This window comes from Erpetoichthys calabaricus, chromosome 5 (assembly GCF_900747795.2).
Source record: "Erpetoichthys calabaricus chromosome 5, fErpCal1.3, whole genome shotgun sequence".
Classification (NCBI taxonomy): domain Eukaryota; kingdom Metazoa; phylum Chordata; class Cladistia; order Polypteriformes; family Polypteridae; genus Erpetoichthys; species Erpetoichthys calabaricus.
The window spans coordinates 12,678,575-12,694,676 of NC_041398.2; the positions used below are offsets into that span (position 1 = coordinate 12,678,575).

At 38.1% G+C, this 16,102-nt stretch overlaps 1 protein-coding gene and 1 long non-coding RNA gene across 8 annotated transcripts in view; one reads left to right on the top strand and one right to left on the bottom strand.

Annotated features, from left to right (window-relative positions):
- LOC127527858 (uncharacterized) overlaps positions 1-16,102 on the top strand; it is a 687,118-nt gene that overhangs the window by 559,021 nt on the left and 111,995 nt on the right. The gene's annotated exons all lie outside the window — the stretch shown is intronic.
- LOC114643665 (tripartite motif-containing protein 16-like) overlaps positions 1-16,102 on the bottom strand; it is a 484,979-nt gene that overhangs the window by 373,206 nt on the left and 95,671 nt on the right. Inside the window, exon 5 of one of the 4 annotated variants that reach the window (XR_007934976.1) lies at positions 331-390. The exons of 2 other annotated variants lie outside the window; for them this stretch is intronic. Coding sequence is in view for 1 of the 2 variants with exons in the window: in XM_051927889.1 (XP_051783849.1) it covers positions 1,510-1,548 (39 nt within the window). In the remaining variant the exon portion in view is untranslated. Of the gene's footprint in view, positions 1-330; positions 391-1,509; positions 1,549-16,102 lie in introns of all 4 variants that reach the window. One more of the 4 variants, XM_051927889.1, reaches the window with a different exon arrangement.

Genomic DNA, 16,102 nt, shown 5'->3' on the forward strand with positions numbered 1-16,102 from the left:
ACAGCAGGAGCAGATTTTGATGTTCTGATATTATAAAGCACTGCTGCTGAGCTCAATTTGATTCCATTAACGTCTTCTCTGTTCTCAAATAAACAATTCATTTGTGCTCTGAGCCGGCTTAGCCATTTAAAACACATTTCTGTTCATTAATCTTAAGTTGAGCAAAGCAAAGGAAATAAAAAGAATCTCAAAGTTAAATGAAAAAAGGACTTAACAGCAAAGGATGGCAGATAAATGTTAAAGAGCAGGCCTTCATCAGTGTCTTCTTATTGTCACTCTGGTCCTCCTAATGGACTTCAATAACAAACACAATGTCACCAGACGCTGTACCTGATGGAGTCCATGTCATGATGACCCACCGGCTGATCTTCTCCAGACTCTTTGTCAGACCTGACAGCTCCTTTCTCAGGTCCTCAGATGAGAATTTAGCGGTGATAGTGAAGCTCAGCGAGTCTCCATCAGCAGGAAGGACACAGCGAGATGAGAAAGTCTGAATCAGGAGAGAAGAGGGGACGAGATTTCAGAAAGTAGACATTAAAAAGTAAGTAATTCTGATAAGAGGGGGCTCTTCTGAATTAAGGATCAATGTGGTGGGCAGTCAGCGTGGGTTTAGATGGTGAGAATGCCTGTCATTGACTTGTTGGTTATTTATGAGAGAATATTTGGTGGAGTGTAGTGGAGCATCAGAGATTATCAACCTTAACTATCAATGAGCTTTTCACACAGGACTCCATGAGTGGAGAGTCAAGATAAAGGGATTTAGGGGGCAGGTGGGTCCAGAATTGACTTGGCACACAAAACAAGACGTTCAGCTTTTTATGGTTCTGAGAAAAACGTAATTAAATTAAATTAAATAAAATGTAAAGACTAACACATGTAGGGAGAAAGCTGTGTAATATGATTATAGAATTGAAGGTCTGCAGTTCAGAAGTGTGACTTGTGAGGCAATCCTTGGAGCCTTTGTGTCTTCATCATCATCATCATTAACCATACAAAAGATACAAAGCTACGGCAAGCTGGGTTATATAGCGACCAACAGTGGAGTGTAAATCAAGAACAGAATGTCCATAATGTCTGTGAAACACAGTTGACATCAGGACTATTGTGTGGAGTGTGAGAGAAAAACACACGAGAAAGATGAGAGATGAGAGACGAGACTGGACTGTGGGGTCTGAGCTGTGAGGAAATGCTGAAGTATTTGAATCTCATCAGTTTAAGGATGGAGACATCAGAAGGTGGCCTGCCAGAAGATTTGGCACCATCCATTATTATATGTCATCTTTTACACTTTATAAGAAATGCACTTTTTCACACAGACAGCTGTATGTTCATCTGTCTGTCATGTACACGAAGTTAACAACTTTGAGATATTCGTAAAAGGAATATTTGAAATGTTAAGGAAATATGAAAAGTCGATCTGTGTTGGGCTGAATGGCCTGTTCTTGTCATGTTGTACAAACTCCTCAGATCTTTTAAATTTCTCTCTAAATGTTCTCAGGTCCCACACACCCCAGTCTGATCAGACTCCCTGTGAAGTGTCGCTCTCACCTGCAGGAAGTGGAGATGGTCCTTGGTCTCTGAAAGCTCCTTCAGGTCAGCTTCTCTCCTCTTCAGCTCCTCGATCTCCTTCTCCAGTTGCTCCATGACTCCTTCAGCCTTCTCCGTTTCTCTCTTTTCTTGTTCTCTGATCCTCTCAGTCAGTTTCCTGTGGGCTTCCTCAATGCAACGTATTAGAGTAGTGAAGCTCTTCTCATTTTCTTCCACCTCTCTTACCACAGACATCTGAATAAATAGGATAAAGATTTAGAATTGAGTCACCTGATACGAATAACCAATCATGAGGCACATTTGTTGTTATTTAAATGTTTTGAAGGACAGTTTGAATTGGCTGGCATGACTGGTGGTACTTTATTTGCAGAAGGAAGGTCACTTGCAGACTGACTCCCACACAATATGTTACCTCCATTATGACGAGTAACATCATCACTCTGCTGATGCTACTAATAAGGAAACTGCAGGACTTTATGAGATGCGCAGTCATAAAAGGCTTCCTTGTGAAGGATCTTGAGAGCCATTGGCAGGAGCTGCTGGGGACACCTCTACTGTCTTGTGAGGGCTCCATTTGACCTGATAGTTTGTAAAAAAGTCTGCCTTTAAAAAGGGCATCTCCTGCTCTGCCTGAGGTTAGGAGTGGAGTAGGACAACACACACCAGGAATAAAGAAGAAGAAGAAGAAGAAGAAGAAGAAGAAGAATTTGTAAAGAGGAGTTAACTTGTGTGTGAGAAGGTACTTGTGTTAAAATAAAAGTATTTCTGGACCAGAGACTTTTCTTTATTAGTTGTATTCTAGTTTGGGGTGTGAGACGTCACCATGTCAGACCTGTGAGATGGAGATATTAAACAAGAGGGTCTAGGTGTTGGTCAAGGGGCTTCAGATTTCCTTAAATTTAAAAAAACTCATTGCATATTTACCTTCTTCCATCTCTTCTTCATTGTAAAGCTCAGAGTTGTGTCTTTATTTCCGAGTTTAATGTATTTCTACTTCATTTAGGAACTTTGATTTATTACTAACTATTATTACTATGGCTCATACTTGTATGATGACACCAAGCTATGTGTTACTATGTGGGAAGTAAATGTGAGGTAAAAGGTGCCTGCTGTCCAGGATCACCATCCAAAAGCTGGAGGTGTTCTGCTTTTTTCAGATGTTTGCACATCTGGACAGTGACTCACATAACTCTGCGATAGAAGGAAAGGATGAGAAACCCTATAAGGTCACCTTCTAACCAGCCCCTAGAAAGAGGAAGAAATGATAATATGGGATTTATTTATTAGGGAATTTAGATGAAGCTTTACTCCAGATACAGAGAGTCTCATAAGGTGTTTAGCCTTTTGGTACAGATGTGGAAAACCTCCCTGGTTGGGTGGATAGGATCCTGGCTGGAGTAGGGAATGAAAGATCCAGTTTTCATTGTCACATGTGTCCAGTTCTAAGTGAATACATTATAAGAGGATGGATCAGACCACCAGTACTGCAGAACAATTTAAAGACTTTGGTAAAAAGCTGAGGAGCAGAAATGACAAAGTGATCAGAAGTTCAGCCTATGTCACACATAAGACTGAGGACATTAGATAGATAGATAGATAGATAGATAGATAGATAGATAGATAGATAGATAGATAGATAGATAGATAGATAGATAGATAGATAGATAGATAGATAGATAGATAGATAGATAGATAGATAGATAGATAGATAGATAGATAGATAGATAGATAGATAGAAAATGACCCTCATAGAATCTTAATATAATTAAAGATTTATTCTTCATAAAGTTGTATTCCAAATACACAGACACTCTTTTCAGACAAACAAGCCAATCCAAAACAAGCAAAGTTTCCAAACAGAATCCAAAGAGAGAAGCTGAAAAATAAAGCACAGGCTGAACAATCCAGAAAATCACCAAAGCATAAGGCACAGCTAAAAGAACACAAGAACTTGACAAACTCACAGAGCACATTCACAATGAAACTGTGGGAGACCCTCAGGTTTTATAAGGCGGAAGGGAAGCTCCAGGTGGTGATTGGCCGATGGTCCACCTCTTTGTGATCCACACACAAACCACATGGACCATAAGAAAGGCAACTTAAAGACAAAATCAAATACAAAGAATAAAGCAGATACTCAACCAAATCAAGATTAACATAAACAAATAAACAAAAAAGACATGAAACAAGACTTTGAACAACATCTAGTGGAAGGAATCCTGGCTGAAAATGTCACAGTCATCATTGGTGTAGAGAGGGGATTTCATGCATCAGTAATAATCAGGAATTCTAGGAGGAAACAACAAAAGCAGACGAGCGTAGAAACATAAACCGAAGTGAAGGTCGGTCTGTGAGGTTGGCTCTCTTTCACTTCTACTTCTTCAGATGTCACCTCTCTGTCTGGATTGGACTACACAGTGTTGAGTGACACATTGTGCCCCGCCTACTTTCTTTGAACTAAATTCACACCCCACTGGTCTGGACCGGCTGTGTTTAGTACTTTAGTAAACTTGACGGTGTTGGACTGTTTAATGTGAGTCTGTGTTAAATAAATTAGGTTGGATAAGTTTGGTCTGTCTAGGCACAGAAATGGGTGTGAAGAGTTCTGTCAGCTGGATGAGAACTTTCACATAAATGAATCCCGGCAGAACTGGGCATCGGAGAGTGTGCTACCATAGACAGTCTGCCAGCTCATTACAAAGTCAGAGCTACACTAGCGATCACAATGGAAGCCAATTTGGGGTTTCTGCCAGTTAACCAAACTGAAATGTGTGGATGTGGTGGAAGATCTGGAATAACTGGAAGAAACCCACTGAGATACTGGAAGAAGGGCTAAATTCCACAAGGGAAGTGAATGGAGGACAGTGGATCTGTGATTCAGCAGATGCCACCAATGGACACCTTTACTGTACTTTGTGATAAAATATTAAAGCTTAAGTAAAACATATGGAGATGTACATTATGTAAAGTCTGCACTCAGTCAGACAGTGAAGATCCTTAAGCTGTGGAGTCTAATAAAGTAAAATACCTGAATGAACAACAGAAGACCATTACGATGTCCAGAATAAATCACGAATATCCCATCTATCTAAATGAGGTATTGAACAGGATAAGACAGACTCTCCAATCAGAATGTAACCTCTTGATAACAAAAGAACCTGAACAACTTGTCAGAGGGGGACACTTTTACATTTTTTTGTGCACTGGGTGGTTCCATTAGGCACCCACTGTTGGGACTGGGGGGGTGAGAAGTTAAAAGGCTGTCTGTACTTATTAATGGTATTTGCTGTCCTGCAAGGGAGTCACTGCTTTGAAGTTTGGCCTTAGAGAATGTTTTTATTTATCTGGCTTGGAAATATTGGTTCCTAATCAGCATATCTGTACTTATTAATGTTTGGTAACCATACATTTTGTTAACTTGTGTTTTTATTAATTGTTAAACCTAGGCAATTTAGATGTGCCATTGATTAAACTGTTTGTCCAGGACTGACAACAGCAGGGGCTGAAGTAAATATAAACTGCTGGCCAGCAGAAGGCAAGAGGGAGAACCCACAGGAAATGCTGCCAAGACACTCGGACAGGGCACAGGGGCTCGCAGGCAGACAAGTGTACCTGGCTGGCATGACGTGAGGCACAAGGACAGCAACATTTACTTCCAGGGAGGAAGAGACAGCTCCACAAGGAGACGCCAGTTGTGGGTCCAGCGAAAGAGGGAAGCCGCATGAGAGGACCAAGCGAAGCTGACAGATGAGGAATGAGGCGTGCCTAGGTCCCAGCCTCACAAGGAGCCCAGAGTGGAAGAAAAAGGGACAACGAAGAGACGCTGACAGGGAGTCAACAATTTGACACAACTTCTGCCGGGGAACAGAGTGCATCCATTAACAATTAAGTGTTGGGGTAACACAGTGCTCAAACTGGACTCTGCCTCACTAAAGGTTGTATCCTACAATTCTTGTTTTTACGGACTTTTAGAGTGTGGACTGTGTATTTTCCTTTTAAAAAAAAGGAAATTAATTCCTGATATGTTTAGGTTCTGTTATGTTCGTTTATCTTTTTAATGTACCTTATATTGTCTTGTACAATAGAACTTACTGTTGTTTTTTTCTAAATTACTGTTGTGTCTTTCATTGTGTGTTTACTCACCGCCCAATTTAAAGAAACCTGTGTGCTATTACTGGTAAATTTCAGGAGTTCCCAGTCTCTTAATAAAACTGGGTGGCGTAGTCGAATATTTTAATGGTGTCTAAGTTAGATTACCTATATAGTGTGATCAGACACCTGTGACAAACTCATCTTTAAATCACAACATCATTATGGTGAACGTGTAGAGAGGGATAATAAGATCTTAGCTCAGCAATCCACAAGCAGGAAGATTGCAACACAATAACAGAAATTACCAGCACCACTGGAGATAAAGTAATGAAGCCTAAAAATATAACTCACACATTTAGCAAGTACTATAAGTCTTTATATTCTACTCAGTTTAAAGAAGACGAGACACAATCTGAGAAGTTCTTTGATGTAATACAAAGACAACAGATGAGGAACTGAACAATCCTCTGACACTCTCAGAACTACTGGATGATGTAAACTCATTCCAAAGTGGGATAACAACAGGCCCTGATGGCAACCAGTGGAATTTTATAAAGACATTTTCAACTAAGTCAGATCCACTATTATTAGCAAAGTTTACAGAAGCTACAGACAACAAAAATCTACCCAAAAAACTTTCCCAACTTTCCAAACCTCCCATCCATTTCTTTTCCAGAAGAAATCCGGAACAGTCTTGAGGAGTCAGACAGCATCTCAGCAACATATAAAAACATTTCAAAGAATCTCCCCTTTAAGGGTCCTAGGATACGGTGGGAAAAGGACCTTCTAATGAATATCTCAGAAAAGGAGTGGAAGTCAGTCATGCATAGAATACACTCCAGCTCCATATGTGCGAAGTATTCAACCATCTGACATCGACTCATTCATTATTCACATTTATCTCATTTAAAATTGGGAAGAATCCAACCTTCGAGTGTGGCAATCGAGCTCCGGCCTCACTGGGCCACATGTTTTAGGAGGACAACAAAGTAACATCATTTAGGGCCAAAATGTTTGAATGTTCTATCAGCCAGCCTTGGGGTCACAATCACTCCTAACTCACTAACAACTGTGGTTTGTGGGCTACCAGAGGGGCCTACACTGTAAAAAATGTCTGTAAATTTAATGGTAAAAACACTGTGAATGGTGAAAGTAAAATACCGTTTCTGAAAAAAATGAAAATAACCTTATATTCAACTGAAAATTAGCTGCATATCTTAAACAATACATTTAATTATTTTTTGCAGTAAAATTCTGTACAATCGACATGTTTCTTCCTTCAAAATATTCAGCATACCGTATACTGATCTATTACGGTTATTTACCTTCAGTTGGAAATGATTGGTCACAGCGCATACTTGTACATGACGTGCACAGTTTAGAAGTCGAATGTTCTAGATTTTTTTTTTTTTTCAAATCTTTCAGTGTATGTGCTTTGGATGGTAACGTTTGATACGATTAGTTATTTTATTAAGTAGAAAACGTGGTTATTTATTAAGTTAGACATCAGGGCGTGTTTTATTTTTATGCTTTGCCTTTTCTAATTCACCTGTGTTCAATTTGGTCCTCATTAACAAATAAGTTGTGATTTTGTGCTAAAGTGAAGAAGACTGGTGTATTAGTCTTTCTAGTGTTTTCATGACTTTGAGAAATAATATAGTATGATATTTAGTTTACTTCGTTAACTGTCGCCATAGTTAGTAGTTTAAAATCGATGTACGAAGTAAACCAAGTGCTTTGTCACCAGCGACAAGAACATTTTATAGAATACTTAAGTATTTATTTTGAAAAATCTAATTTTCTGTCACGTATTCCATTTTAGCGGCGCCATTACATATTCCTTCCGTATATGAAAATGCAATTTGAGAGTGTCGAGAAAAAGTAGTGAAAGTGAGTATTATCAAGTGTGGAAGTCTGACTTATTGATGTTTATATGAATTTGAATGTTTCTATAATTCTTTTCAGGGTTATAGTCTACTTTTGAGCCGTTTTGAATACTGTGGTGTAGCCAAAAAATGTGATGCAAATTGCCATGCCGCGAAATTTGTAATGGTTATTTCAGCTTTTTTTTCCTTTTCACATTTAGGTAATTCATACATTCTGTCTAACCCTAAAGGTTGCATTTGTGTGTTTACTTCAATTGGTTAATTCAAGATAAATGGGATACACTAATCGTTGTTTTGTTCGTGTAAACCGGCAAAAGCACGCTGTAAAAACTGTCCTTTCTGGGGAAAATCACAAATCATAATTACATGCCTACTGTTAAGCTCTTTATCAGTATACTGTATTTCTTATAACTGTATATTATTAGTTATATGTGCTTTGATTTTGTTTATGTGCAGGAGTTGTGGCGAGTCCTTGCATACTTTAAAAGGATACATGATTCATTGCAGGCTTCATCGTAATGACCCACGCTGCATTTTTAAGTGTGTTGCAACAGTTGCAATCATTCATTCTCAAAATATATTGCATTCAGATCTCACTTTTACAGACACCATTATCATAATGCTCTTGAAACGGTCAGTAACAAGACAGTAGTTACACTTTTAAAATGCTCAATTTCACTGTGTAAGAGAAAGTTCCATCATTTACCGGATCTTCTGGCACATCTTAAAGAGCATGTTGTTGGAGGCCAGACTGTAAACTGTCCAATTAAAGGCTGTAAAGGTGTTTTCACTGTTAAATCATCATTTAGTGCACACATGTCCAGAAAGCACAGACGTTGCTCAGTTGGTCATGTCACTGATGCATATAAACCTTTGCAGTCTCAAGTGCCATGCAGTGGCATAACTGAAGCTGACTCAACAGGTTTTTTTGCAAGTGCAAGCGAGCCATATTTAGAAGACACAGTAATGGAGGTATCAGTATTTTACAGATTTGTATCTAAGAAACATATGTGAATTTTACATGAAACTTCAAGGGCAGTTTATTTTACCAGTGTCAACAATTCAGAATATTGTGGAAGAGATGCAGAACATACACAAGTTAGGAGAGACCTATAGACTATGTAAATTAAATTCATTGCTTAATGCTGACCTTTCATTATCAGATGAAGCTGTTACAAAAAATTTAAATACAGTAAAACAAAGTGACTTATTCATATCATGCCATTCAGGGTCTATGAGAACATCACATTCGAGAACGCAGTCATTTAAGAAACTGTTTAACTACATAGAACCTAAGAAAGTGTATCTAAGTGTATCGTTTATCTTGACTATCTATCTCTGCTTTTAACCCCTTCCGAAATGCCACTCCTGTGCTTGGTCATGATAATTGTTTAATAAAATCTTCCATAAAAGTGCACAACATAAATACTGTAATAACCAATCTTAATGCACATAGAAAATCTAGGCAATATGGCATAAACACCAATAATTTAATTAAAGTTACTACTTTAGATGAACAATGTATTAAAACTATAAAAACATATCATAGATTAAACAAAAAATACACGCAGAGCGGCGCTAATAAAAATAACTTAGTTCCTGTTCCATATATCAATAACGCACAAAGTATTCATCTCTGCTCCTCTGAAACATTGAATATGGCACTATTAAATGTTAGAGCTTTAACTAACAAGACGTTTTTTATCAACAATCTTATTAGTGATAAAAAAATAGATTTTATTGCACTAAGTGAAACGTGGCTTAGCTCAGATGGCGCAGCTGTTTTAATCGAATCTGCGCCTCCGGATTACAGTTTTACTCATGCTGATCGCCAAGGAAAGAGAGGTGGAGGGCTAGCAAACATTTACTCAAGCAGGTTAAAATGTAAAAATATCAGTTTTGGTAAATTCAAGTCCTTTGAGTATCTCGCCATTATTATTCAGGGAGATTCTCACGTTCTAGTATTATCCGTGTATAGACCTCCAAAATTCAACGCGTCTTTCTTTGAGGAATTCTCTGACTTGATGTCAATCTTAATTACGAACTATGACACACTCTTAATAGTCGGTGACTTTAATTTTCATATAGATAATCAATGTGACCAAAAAGTAAAAGAATTTATGAACCTCCTGGACTCTTTTGATTTGAGACAGCTCGTTAATCAGCCTACACATAAAGCAGGTCATACATTAGACTTAGTAATTACTAAAGGACTAAAAGTTGATATAAAGCAGGTCATTGATATTGGTCTATCAGACCATTTCCTTCTACTCTTTAATATAGAAATAATGATAGAAAACACTCATGAGAAGCATATTGTTAAAAAACGGTTCTTTGACTCATCAGCAGCTTTAAAACTTTCAAACATTCTAACCAATCAGTCCGTTTATAGTGCCAACTACAATAGCGAGGAGAATGTAAATAGTAAGGTGGAAAGATTTAATACTAAAGTGAGGGCTGCTGTTGACTTAGTTGCACCTGAAAAGACAGTTAAAAAATCTTCTAGCATTGTTATACCATGGAAGACCCAAAGAGTGTCTGATTTAAAGAGAACATGCCGTAGAGCTGAGCGTAAATGGAGGAAAACTAAACTAACTATTGACTATGAAATATTAAAAGTTAAAATAACAGAATACAATAACACAGTCCGTCTTGAGAGGCGCTGCTATTTCTCTAAGATTATAAATAACAATGCTAGTAATCCCAGAGTCTTATTTTCTACGATTGATCATCTGTTAAACCCAGGTAACTCAAAGAAATGCCTCCTAAGTACTTCCAGTAAAACCTGTGAGGCTATCGCTGTATTTTTCAATCAAAAAATTAATGATATTAGAAATAACATAGTATATCTCCCCAACACTAAGGATCCTCCTAAACCCCAGTACCCTATAATAAACAAATTAAAGTCTTTCACTAGGATAGATTTACCTGATTTACATAAAATAATTTCTCAAATGAAACCCTCCACCTGTGCCCTTGACCCAATACCAACAAATTTCTTCAAAGAAGTATCGGGCGTGCTTATTGATAATGTTCTTGACATAGTAAATTCGTCATTAGATACGGGGGTCTTCCCAGACTGTCTTAAGACTGCGGTAGTTAAACCCCTACTTAAGAAAAATAATCTCGATCCCTCTGCTCTTGAAAATTATAGACCCATCTCTAACCTGCCTTTCTTAAGTAAAATTCTAGAGAAGGCACTCATTAAACAGTTAAATGACCACCTCAATAAACCTGCTATTCTTGATAAATTTCAGTCAGGTTTTAGAACAAATCACAGCACAGAAACTGCACTCGTTAAAGTAATAAATGACTTGCAGGTAAATGCAGACAGAGGCCATTTATCTGTTCTCATCCTCTTAGATCTGAGTGCCGCATTTGACACCATTGATCATAATATTCTTAAGAATCGCCTTAGTCAATGGGTGGGCCTCTCTGGCAGTGTCTTAAATTGGTTTGAATCCTACCTGGCAGGGAGAAAATTCTTTGTTAGTTGTGGTAATTATAACTCAAAGACACATGATATTCTATATGGTGTTCCACAAGGCTCTATCCTGGGTCCGCTGCTCTTCTCAATCTACATGCTTCCATTAGGTCAGATTATCTCAGGGCACAACGTGAGCTACCACAGCTATGCTGATGACACACAGCTGTATTTATCAATAGCACCTGATGACCCCAAATCTCTTGATTCGCTAACACAATGTCTAACTTGTATCTCAGAATGGATGAATAGTAACTTTCTCAAATTAAATAAAGAAAAAACCGAAATCTTAGTGATTGGCAATAATGGATACAATGAGGCTATTAGAAATAAATTGGATGCATTAGGATTAAAAGTCAAATCGGAGATAAAAAGCTTAGGGGTAACTGTTGATTGTAATCTGAATTTTAAATCACATATTAATCAGATCACTAGGACAGCATTTTTTCACCTAAGAAACATAGCAAAAGTTAGACCTCTTATATCATCGAAAGATGCAGAGAAATTAGTTCATGCGTTTGTTTTCAGTCGGCTAGATTACTGTAACGCACTCCTCTCAGGACTACCCAAAAAAGACATCAATTGTTTGCAACTAGTGCAGAATGCAGCTGCTAGAATCCTTACCAGGAAAAGAAAATCCGAACACATTTCTCCAGTTTTGATGTCACTACACTGGTTACCTGTGTCATTCAGAATTGACTTTAAAATTCTGCTTATGGTTTATAAAGCTTTAAATAATCTCGCCCCGGCTTATATATCGGAATGTCTGACACCTTATATTCCAAATCGTAACCTCAGATCCTCAACTGAGTGTCTCCTTAGAATTCCAAGAGCAAAACTTAAAAGAAGTGGTGAGGCGGCCTTCTGCTGTTATGCACCTAAAATCTGGAATAGCCTGCCAGTAGGAATTCGCCAGGCTAATACAGTGGAGCACTTTAAAAAACTGCTGAAAACACATTACTGTAACATGGCCTTCTCATAACTTCACTGTAATTTAATCCTGATACTCTGTATATCTAATTCATTATAATAACTATTCATTCAAAATCTTTACTAACCCCTACTCTCTCTTCTGTTTCCTTTTCCAGTGTCCTGTTGGTGGTGGCTTGTGCCACCACCATCTACCCAAAGCACCATGATGTTCCAACAATGATGGATGGATTAAAAGCCAGAAGTCTGTATGACCATCAGCATCAAGTGACTCCGTGAAAAACCCGAACTACAAAGAGGACTATTTCATTTATGTTAGGTAGAATGCCCAAAGGGGACTGGGTGGTCTCGTGGCCTGGAACCCCTACAGATTTTATTTTTTTCTCCAGCCTTCTGGAGTTTTTTTTTTTTTTTTTTTTCTGTCCACCCTGGCCATCGGACCTTACTCCTTTTCTATGTTAACTAATGTTGTCTTATTTTAATTTCTTATTTTGTCTTTTATTTTTCTTCTCTTCATTATGTAAAGCACTTTGAGCTACTTTTTGTATGAAAATGTGCTATAGAAATAAATGTTGTTGTTGTTGTAGGAAGAGACGAGAAAAGAAAAAAGAGATATGCATATTATGTTCCAGTGAAAGAAACACTGAAATCTTTGCTAGATTCAGAGCTCTGGAATGAAACAGTATCTCAGAAAGACCCTTCCACAGATGTCCTCTGTGATATCAGTGATGGTAAGATATTTAAATCCAACTGGTTTTTCCAGGATTATCCTTCATGTGCAAAATTAATCTTGTATCAAGACACATTTGAAGTGGTGAATCCATTGGGGTCTACAAGAAAGAAGCATAAAGTGCTAGCCATGTATCTCTCACTCATTAATTTACCCCCTCATTTTCGATCCAGTGTAGATAACATGAAGCTTGTGTTGCTATGTAGAGAGAAGGACTTTAAAGATTTTGGCCATGGTAAGGTTTTTTCTGACTTGGTGTTTGATTTGAGAGACTTAGAAGAAAATGGCATTGCTGTTTCTGAAGATGCAGTTATTAATGGGACTGTGTATTGTATTGTTGGGGATAATCTGGGCTCTCATTGTATAGGGGGGTTTACTGAGAATTTCAGTCAGTCAGAGTACTTTTGCAGATACTGTTTAATTACCCAAACTGAATTTCACGATGACCCCAATGTAACTGGAACACAGAGAACCATCGAGAGTCACAATTCTGCCACTGATTTATTGCAAGATGAGAAATCTGAAGTTCAAGGGGTAAAATTCAAATCAGTCTTCAATTCTTTAAAGCATTACAATGTTTGCCAGCCTGGTCTGCCACCCTGTCTTGGTCATGACATTTTTGAAGGCATCCTCTCTTATAATATCTGTTTGTACTTGAGGTACTTTATAAAGAAGAAAAAATGGTTTACATACTTAGTTTTGAACAGACGCATTTCTCAGTTTGAATATAGTGGTTCTGATGCCCTCACAAAGCCATGTGAAGTTAGTTCACAAGGTTACAGGCTTATGGGTCAAGCCATTCAGAACTGGGTTTTTCTAAGGCTCTTGCCAGTTTTAATTGGTGATTTAATTGCTGAGCCTGAAGACAATGTCTGGCATGTGACACTTCAGCTTAAGGATATAGTCGATCTCATGTGTGCTCCTAAAATCTCAGCATCTCAGATTGCATACTTAGATGTTTTGATTCAGGAGTATGTGGAATCCAGAAAAATGTTGTTTCCAGATATTAAATTGAAGCCAAAACATCATTATCTGAGACACTACCCTGGATTGATTTTGAAATGTAAAAATTATTATTAGATTGTGGACAATGCAATTTGAAAGTAAGCACAGTTATTTTAAAAGATGCGCTCGACATTTGAAAAACTTTAAAAATCTGTGTCTTACACTCGCTGAGAGGCATGAAATATTTCAGGCCTATCTTTCTGCTGGATCCTTGTTTCCCCCAGTTTTGGAAGTAAAAGATTCCTCTCCATTTTACTCTGAGGTTTATGCTGAATCTGTAAAAAGTGCAGTTGGACCATTTGGATTTACAAAGTCAAATACAAAGGTTTCAGTGAATATGCAGTTTAAAGGAACGGTTTACAAGAAGGGTCAGTTTATAATCATCAGGAATGATGATGTTTTGGAGTTTGGTGAACTTGTGGTCATTTTTGTCAAAAATGACTCTGATGTTTATCTTTTGACAAAGCTGTTTGTTGCTGAATTCCTGCCAAAGCTCCATTTGTATACTGTGAGAAGTCTGGGTCAAATGATGCGTTGCTTGAATATTGATGATTTGATCGACTACTATCTTGTTACAATGTTACATGATGAGTGGATGCAAGGTGATCCCAATGAAGCATGGCATACTGTCATAAACCAAATTTCTGAGGCATTGGTGGTGTATTGCTACATTACGGAACACCACTTTACTGTGTTCTTCAGCCCAGGGTTATGGAACCTGATTCATAGAGAACTAAGTTTTTGAATGTATAATGTCAATAAGTTGAGTTTATTAGCCAGGTGAGAAGCCTTAAAGGGATTATTCAGCCCAAAATGAATGTATGCCATTGTGTACTTACAGCTGTAACATCTGCTTTTCTTTTTTAGAAAAAGTAAAGGGCAAGTTTATTTATTTGTTTGTTTTTTCAGTCTTAAAGAAAAGAATCAGTCACAGCAGGAGGGTATGAAGATAATGGCAAATGTTTCGTTTTGGGTTGAACTATACTTTAAATTATTAGCTAAATGACAGTTTAACCCAGAAGTTAATAAGGTTCCATACCAGCTCATACATGTTACTTGCTTGATTTAAATGTTGTTCATTAAAGACAGTTTCAACTTTTAATGGTTGGATTTTGGGTAGCTACCTCTTTCTCCCCCTTCAGGAATGCAGCCAGGGGCAGTCAAAGGCAAAAATCCTCAACATAAAACAGTTGTGTTCAAAAAGGCAGAGTGATAGTCTAAGATATGTATTTACAAAGAGATGTCGTCAAGAGTAGGCAGAAATTCTGGGTGGCAGTTTGTGTATATGTGTTTGCACCAGTGACCAGCAAAGATTCCGCTTTTTACTGAAGTGCAGTGAATCTTGCATTTCATAAATTCTTTGTGACTGTCTCATCTTTTGTCATGAAAGATATGACAAAATACTGCACTATCAAATCTTTCTTTACCTCTCTTCAGTAGCTACTATGGAGCCAGTTCCAAACAGCTTACAATGTGCTATAACTCAAGTGTTACCAGACCTGCCAGTTTCCCTTAGGAATTCACTTGAGGACACCTTGAATTCCCTTGGGGTCGAAAGTTCTAGTGACCACCATTATGTCCAGGAAACTGACCTTCTGCCTTAACTGAAGCCTGTCCAAGCAAGAAAATTAGTGAACTCTTGGGCACAGAAAAGTAAGTATGTGTAACTCTACTAATGTAAATAATTACCTTGAAATTAGCATATTCCGAAAGAGTCAATACTAGGTCTTAATAACCATTTAGTTGGTTATAGTAAGTGGTGTGAACGGAGGGCTAAAACTGATAATAATGTGTTATCAATATCTATAAAGGAGAGTTGGGATCCGTGTGGCTGTGTTTGTGTGTTTGTGGAGGGACGGAGAGTTAAGGCGGGTGTTGGAGTCACGTGATCATCTCCCCTCCCATTCACTTCATTTCGCTCCGAGCTGAACTCCGCAGCTGACGTGGTTAGTCCTTTCTCCTTTACTGATTTACTGTATAGTAGACGCGGTACTTACTGAATAGTATTTTTTCCTTTAGTGTTTCTTAGTGTTTAGTATACACGGTGTGCCGGTTCTCCACAGCGGTGTTGCGGTTTAGTGTTACTTTAAACTTCGTTTTTGCACTTTAGTGTTTAATAATAAATAATAATAATTCATCACATTTATATAGCGCTTTTTTCAGTACTCAAAGCGCTAAAATGGTGAGTGATACTTAGCTGATAGCAGTGTAGAAGCAGCACAGCACAACGGAGCCGGTAAGAAAGGCGGGTGTGGTAGCGTAGGTGAGCGGTGATAGCAAACAGCCATAAACAGTAATGCTTGGTAATTTCAGGCGTGATCGCCCCGGAGCCATAAGCCAGGTTAGTATGAACATCAGATCAGTTCCTGGTCGTAGGGTACTGTAAGATGAAACGGGAGCAGATCAGCATAGCGAATATAATCACGG